The sequence below is a fragment of the Pecten maximus genome, chromosome 9 (assembly GCF_902652985.1).
Source record: "Pecten maximus chromosome 9, xPecMax1.1, whole genome shotgun sequence".
Classification (NCBI taxonomy): domain Eukaryota; kingdom Metazoa; phylum Mollusca; class Bivalvia; order Pectinida; family Pectinidae; genus Pecten; species Pecten maximus.
In genome coordinates, this window is record NC_047023.1 from 29,009,229 (window position 1) to 29,017,068 (window position 7,840).

Genomic DNA, 7,840 nt, shown 5'->3' on the forward strand with positions numbered 1-7,840 from the left:
TATGGACCCTATTCCTTAATGGCCGTTTGTAATGACTGGCATCGTAGAGTGGCTAACGCTAAGTGAAAGCCTGTCAAACTGGTACAAGTGTTACTTGCAAGAAGTTTTAGAGATTTCAAAATCCAGATTTGACAGTGGTGATATTGATAACGCTGGTAACCTACAGACGGATTGTTTACTTGTTGCATCAAGTGAAAGCACACGTTTACCTGATAACCACTTACAAGTTGCCAAAAGTACAATATTTGTCAGAAAATGAACGTTCATGTTAACGAAGACTTTCTTCAACAAATGCGTCAGGATCGGTACAATTTACACCTTTGTGGCAGTTTGCGTATGGAAATTAATTTGTACGAACATTTTATTGATTTTTGTGGCTTATACAATCACAATATTTGGCCAGGAAGGACAACTAACAATGGCCCTTACATCGGTAGCGGGCGGAGTCATTTCCTTTATTCTGAACAAGACAACCCTCAAACTCATTTCATTACCTTCTGTCGCGACAGATGCTACATTGGAAAAACACGTAAATGAGACTTTAGATTTGTATGTGGAGAGGTTTAAACTTGTGTTAAAACCTGAAGACGGATGGCAATAAGGACCGCGACGGAAGAATATCAAACATGAACTACTTATCTCAAAATAGTATTACCTCTCGGATGGATGTGTAACGTGTAACTACAAAAGCGTTTAAGGAGCCGATTCCCACGAACTGAGTTTTTTGTTTTGTTAACAAGCACATGTAATATAGTAATTTTATGATGATCGAACTCTATATTGACATTCAGTTACCAGTTATTGTAATATCAATTGGTTCTCGGTCATGGTTTGCTGTTGCAATGGTGTACATTAAATGTGATATTACACCTCTAAGTAAAGACACTGAGGTTCAATTGTTAAGTTTTCACGGAACAATCATACACTGTCTGGAATTATTGATAAGCCATGATCTTGCTATCTCACGCATAAAGGACATGATAGCGACGAATAAAAAATGCAACATACATGTGTGTTATTTTATCTTTTACTTTGGTAAATAGGTACCTATAAGCACTGTGCAGCGTCATAAAATGAACAAAGGAGCATATTTTATCATCTTTTTCAGTACTAAAATCTGAATATTTAGTTTCTATATTGATACAGACTAGTAATGTGTTCAAAATGCAGAAATGGTGTTTTGCAAGACACATATAATATTCATCAACTGAAGACCGACCGGTATCACTACATGTATACATTGGATTCAGTCCGATTTTGCTCAATTCTCATTGGCTAAAACATGTTCACGTGGAGGTTGGTATTATACAATTATTGCCTTTTGTGTTCGGCGTGCACGGTACACAAATGGCGCTGTCTTGTATTATGACCAACTAAAACAAATAAATAAAAAATCCCAATCTTGTCCAAATCATGTTGACCAAATTTTTTAAAGTCACCATTGCAAGATATCTTGTAATTCCTCTTCGTTTATTGTAGCGAATCGTTCTTGGGGTATCTTGTCTGCCATATTGTCAACAACGTGATGCCGAACAATCGTTTGTTTCCAGAATTCTGGTTGGCTTTTGTCCAAACAGATGATTGTTGCGTAATCTGAGGCCTGTTCCACTCACTGATAGGTCCTTGTGAGGAAAACCGGAAATTGGCCAATGAAAATTAAGCAAACACTCCAGCCATATTACAATTTATGATATCGACAAGTTTCATATCTAATATAAAAATGAAGGACCTTTTATCCGGTCGATATGGTGAATTTATACCCATGTACTGATGAAGAATACGATGTTGTACCTAGGTTGACATGTGTGAAAAAATAGATAGTCGTGATATAACCAGTTTTAAACATATCAATCTTAGTGCATTTGACATTCAGGTCAAATTTTTTGTGCCCCATCTAATATCGCTCTTGGGGCAAAATTTCACCAATATATCTTAATTAATCGCGGACCTTTACTTTGTCATGTTATTTCCTAACTGGTTCGCAATTTTGGAATTATGTGCGATAAATGTATGTTTCAATACAGCCTCTATAGATCATGCGTGTCACACACTTTGCAATTTGTTTGACCAGCTATATCTCTATAAAATCGAACACATTGACGTTTTTGGAACTATGAAAATAGCGGCTGTTAATACTGTAGATCAAATTTTCGCGTTAATATGCGAGGAGAGTCAATCGCCAATTTAAATCCCTCGTGAATTTTCGTACAAAAATAACAACTCTGGTGACAACTATATCGACCCTGTCGTTATTTTTACTCGCTTTCATAAAAATTTGCCTTAATTTCATATTACCATATCACATAATCAGAAACATATCTGCTGGCCACATGTTTCCTTAAGACTTGTCTATCAGGTATATACGTCTCTGGTGTAACTAGCATGCATGGAATATGATATGCATTGGCATTACTTTGTCTTCGTTACACTAGTCAACTTAACATTGAATAGGTGATATCAAACATCACCAAAAGTGATAGCATTTAGGCGTTTAAATGATATCATCAAGTTGTTTAAATGATATCACTAAACAGTTTTGTGTAAGTTATATCACTTATGGATGTGTTCACAAAGCAGAAAATAGGTTATCCTTATTACTTTCTTTGTGGTAACAAATTAACGACTTAGTGATACAATTTAATCATCTTTTGAATAGATGATATTTCTTTCATTGATAGATGACATCACTTAGTCATTTAAGTGCTATCGTTTAGTCATTCAGTGATGTCACTAAATGGGAATACTTACCACTCTATGACATTGATACTATATGACCTTAACAACTATAGGTAGGCGTTACCAGGTCATAACTGCCAACTGCCGTATGAATATAATAGTAACACTTCTGCGGCTTCGGCAACATAAAAAAGGAAAATAAACCTTCTATAGTAGAAAGTTAAATTTAACTGGTGTAACATGTATTTTCCTCATTATATTAAATATTAGTACTACATTTATCATTTTTATCTGGTTTTCAATTATCTTCCGCACTATTTTTTAAGCGGATCAATATGGTAGAGCTGTTAACAGTCTCACAGCCGAGGATTGAGGTCAAACTTGAATTTTGTTTAGTTAAGTGAGTTTTTTTTAATCCAAATTGGTAAATATAAGTATTTGACTGCTTTCAGTTGGTAATTATGGGCTGATAATTCCAAATGGACAAAGGCCACATATTGTCTTTTGATTTTTGCACCAGAGGTATCAAATATGCGCATAATGCACTCTATATCGATTTGTTTTTAACATGAATATGTACAATCCACATGTGCACATGATAAAGGACCTGTGGTAAGGCTTTTGATGAATTCAGAAAAAAAAACATAGGTAGGATTGTTTCCAGTGTTTACTTCCGTTTCCTCGACCCTTTAAAAGGGCCTTGTTATGTATGTATTTTACCAGTCGGTAATTGTCGCTGTTGTCCATACTGTAGGTCAATAACTATAACAGAAGTCACTCGTATGTTTGTATACTACTATGCTAAGCGTGTGTATGACCATGATCGACGTATAATAAAGTGACTTGTACCAGGAATACGGTGTGGTGTTATGACATAGTGTCAGAATCCAAGAACATCGTCGCCCAGATACCAGCAAATGCATATTAAAAAGCCCAGAATTCTCCTTAAAAGCGACTTTAACATGGTTATGTTTAATTTGGCTGGCGAAGTCCCAAGGATCGACTGGAATTCCGAAGACTTGGAAACGGAATGGAAAACATTCAAGCAACACGTGGAGTCCATGTTGACTGGACCACTAAAAGGTAAAAGCGAACTTGAAAAATGCAGTTACCTGATGATATGGGTTGGAGAGAAAGGTCGAAGTATCTATTCAACGTGGAACCTATCAGATGATGATGCAAATAAGTTAACCTCGTACTACACAAACTTTGAGGCATATGTAAAGCCAGGTCAAACGTAATATTTAACAGATATAAATTTCAAACAAGAATGCAAGGCAATGATGAGCTCTTTGAACAATTTATGACAGATATACAGATTAAAGTGAAAGACTGTCAATATACCAATGAAATGCGAGAAGAAATGGTGAGAGATAGAATTGTGATAGGAATCCGAAACCCCAACATTCGCGAGAAATTGATCAACATAGGATCTGATTTGACATTAGCCAAGGTTATAGATGTTGTGAGAACATACGAAGTATCACACAATCAAGCTAAAACTATGTCGTGTGTTAGCTCTTCTAGTCAACGCCATATAAGGAAAGAACTTTGGAAGTAAACAAAATACAAGAGGCAATACAACACATGCTCAGCCCTCGCGTAAAAACACCCGCGCACCTTCAGAGCAAGAGTCGAAATGTTCAAGATGTAGTTATGTCATGTGGTCGACACCACATAAATGCCCAGCAAAAGGGAAAACGTGTACAAGTGTAAAGGGAAAGATCATTTCTCTAGTATGTGTAGAACTAGATTGAAAAAGTACACACTGTCGAGGAAGCCGCAGTCTATTATGACACGGACAATAGTGAGGCATCATCAGACAAACTCTTTGTCGGACACATTGAAATAAACAATGTAACTTCAGATGATTGGTCAGAAAATATGGATGTGTGTGGACAGAATATCAAATTCCAATTAGACACAGGTGCACAGTGCAACATACTTCCGTACAACTTTGTCAACAAGGTATCAAAATACTGTGAAGTAAAACAACCACAATCTACATTGAGGTCATACTCAGGACATAAGATAAAATCTGAAGGTAAAACAACATTACCATGCACAGTGAAAGATACATCTGAGGTTGTCCAAGGAAATGGTAAAGCTATATTGGGAGCTCAAACCTGCTCAAAGATTGGATTAGTAAGAGAAAACAACCGTCGCAGGTGAATGAAATCGGGGAAACGTCAATCCCAGATGATATTAAGCATGATTATGGAGATATATTCAAAGGCTTAGGGTGTATGCCAGGCACTCACACAATCAAGACCGATAGTACCGTTACACCAGTTGTTGACGCGCCACGTAAAGTTCCGTTTGCACTCAAGGACAGAATAAAAAAGGAGTTGGACCGTATGGAACAGGAAGGTGTAATAGTGAAACAAAAAAAGAACCTACACAATGGGTTAATTCTGTGGTGACGGTAGTAAAACCTAACGGGAAGATACAGATTTGTATAGACCCAAAGAACTTAAACAACGCAATATTGAGAGAACATTTTCCGATGAAAACTGTAGAGGATGTTATCGCGAACCTGCCTCAAGCCAAAGTGTTCACAAAACTCGATGCTACTTCTGGTTTTTGGCAACTGAAACTTGATGAGGAGAGCAGTAAACTTTGCACTTTCAACAGCCCATTTGGGAGGTACAGTTTCAGAAGATTACCATTTGGTATAAAATCAGCGCCAGAAGTGTACCAGAGAGCCATTTCAGAAATGGTAAATGACCTAGAAGGATGTGATGCAATCGTCGATGATTTGTTGATATGGGGTGAGCCCAGACAAGTGCCGATTCCGTCAAACCGAGCTAAGTTACGTCGGACATAAACTGACAGATCGAGGTGTAAAACCCGATGACGAGAAAGTCCGGGCGGTCAAAGAAATGTGTCAACCTGAAAACAAGAAAGAACTTCAAACATTCCTAGGGTTTGTTACATATCTTGGTAAATTCCTACCTAACCTCTCAGAGGAAAGTTCACCACTTCGGAAACTACTAGTAAAAAAACACCGAGCGGATTTGGAAAAAGGAACAAGAGGATAGTTTCCAGAAATTGAAACAACTTGTGACTGAAGCACCAGTTCTCCTATACTATGATCCATGTAAAGAGATAACGCTAACTGTTGATGCTTCTACAGGACTTGGAGCAGCATTGATCCAAGATGGACAGCCGATTGCCTATGCCTCGCGTGCGTTAACAGAAACACAACAGAGGTACGCCCAAATAGAAAAAGAAACATTGGCAATAGTATTTGGATGTACGAAATATCACCAATTTATATTTGGTCGAGAGGTCACAATCGAATCAGATCACAAACCAATACAAGCGATATTCTGAAAACCACTCAACCGTGCTCCATCAAGACTACAGAGACTGTTGTTGACATTACAGAAATATACTCTGAATGTTGTGTATAAGCCAGGGAAGACCATGTATCTTGCCGATGCATTGAGTTGGAGCTACCTAAAGGAGACCAGATCTAGAGAGAACCTTGTTCCAGGTATTGATATTGAAGTAAACCAGATTGTGTCATACTTTCCAATTTCACAAGAGAAATATCAAGAGTTCAAACGCGAGACCTCAAAAGATGAAGCATTGTCACAACTCAGAGAAATTATCATCAATGGATGGCCAGAGAATAAACATGAAATACCAGAGACAGCTCACCATTATTGGCCATTCAGAGACGAGCTATCATTTATAGATGGCCTACTGTTCAAGAGCCATACTATCATTGTTCCCAGAACATTACGTTGTGAAATACTCAAAACAATCCATAGTTCTCACCTTGGAATCGTAAAATGTAAATCGCGGGCACGCGAATTATTGTACTGGCCGGGGATGAGTTCTGAAATAGAGGACACAGTGTCAAAATGTTCAACATGTGCCACTAACTCTAGAAAAAATCCAAAAGAGCCATTATTAATGACGGAAAATCCGAACAGGCCATGGTCTGTTATTTCCGCTGACATATTTGAATTTCAAGGACATAACTATTTGGTCACGATTGACCATTATTCAAAGTGGCCGGAGTTGTCCAAATTAGACGATATGAGTAGCAAGAACACTATGTTATATCTCAAAAGCCAAATGTCGAGATATGGCATCCCTGACAAGCTTATTACAGACAACGGTCCACAGTTTGCTAATGAGGAGTTCAAGAAATTTTCAAAGACATATGGATACGAACATACAACATCAAGTCCCAGATAATCGCAGGCGAACGGACAAGCTGAAAGAACTGTGCAGACAGTAAAAACATATTAAAGAAATCTGAAGATCCATATAAAGGCTTATTAGCTTATAGAAACACAGTCATTGAAGATCTAGGACTTTCACCAGCTTAAATGTTTTTGGTCGAAGATTAAAAACAGATTCAGTGGAACTTCGTTAACTCGAACTCGGATAACTCGAATACCCCGCTTAACTCGAAGTACATCGCTGGTCCCGGCCGAATTCTCTCTTTATCTTAGTAAAAAAAAACTCGGAAAATTCGAATTCGGATAACTCGAAAAACTCGGATAATACGAAGAAAAATTTGGTCCCAACAATAAAAATCCGACATTTTTTAAGAGCTAAATTCCGTTTGTAATACTGAACATATCGGCACTACGAACCTACATGCTATTATAAGTGTTTCATAAATTCATAAAAGAAATTGTCGGTTGAATCTTATAACAACAAGTCTTGGTGATAAAAATACATCAGGTAATTTCCCAAGGCGGTCGCCGATATCAGTACACACGATAGTCAACAACTTATCTACCCGTTCGCTCAAGCGGAACTAATCTCTGACACACCGGTAGATCTACCCGGCTGATGTTTTTACAGGTGTAGAAATGACACAGTCACCGGCGCCTATTAAATCTTTAAACTGCTGAAACAATAGCGTAATTACTGCCGAGGTGTTCAGAGTACAACTGTAACGGTCAGTGCTGTCTATTAAATAGTGTTAGTTTCTGAACTCCAAAAAATAAGTATGTGACATTGATAATCTATATATTTTAATCATTGTATAATTTAACAATAACGGATAGCATAATTGATAGCTTTTAATAGATTTTATTCGTAATTAGTGTCTCATAAGCCAATAATGGCTGGATGTCAATATGTATTTTATTGTTCTTAATTACATTTTTTAATCAAGTATTGTATTGACATGTGA

At 37.3% G+C, this 7,840-nt stretch overlaps 1 protein-coding gene across 1 annotated transcript; it reads left to right on the forward strand.

Moving 5' to 3' along the window:
* Positions 1–3,638: 3,638 nt before the first annotated feature.
* LOC117333959 (uncharacterized protein K02A2.6-like) lies at positions 3,639–6,888 on the forward strand. The gene is made up of 3 exons (XM_033893378.1): positions 3,639–3,759; positions 5,813–5,922; positions 6,067–6,888. Exons 1-3 carry the CDS (start codon positions 3,639–3,641, stop codon positions 6,886–6,888), a joined length of 1,053 nt encoding a protein of 350 aa, XP_033749269.1.
* The last annotated feature ends 952 nt before the right edge of the window (positions 6,889–7,840 follow it).

Excerpts from the sequence above, each read along its gene's own strand:
- LOC117333959 (XM_033893378.1), top strand. The coding sequence starts at position 3,639 with ATGGTTATGTTTAATTTGGCTGGCGAAGTCCCAAGGATCGACTGGAAT. Across the intron at positions 3,760-5,812 it reads GTTGACTGGACCACTAAAAG|GACTTGGAGCAGCATTGATC; the intron begins GTAAAAGCGAAC and ends ATGCTTCTACAG. Across the intron at positions 5,923-6,066 it reads AAAAAGAAACATTGGCAATA|AAATATACTCTGAATGTTGT; the intron begins GTATTTGGATGT and ends TTGACATTACAG.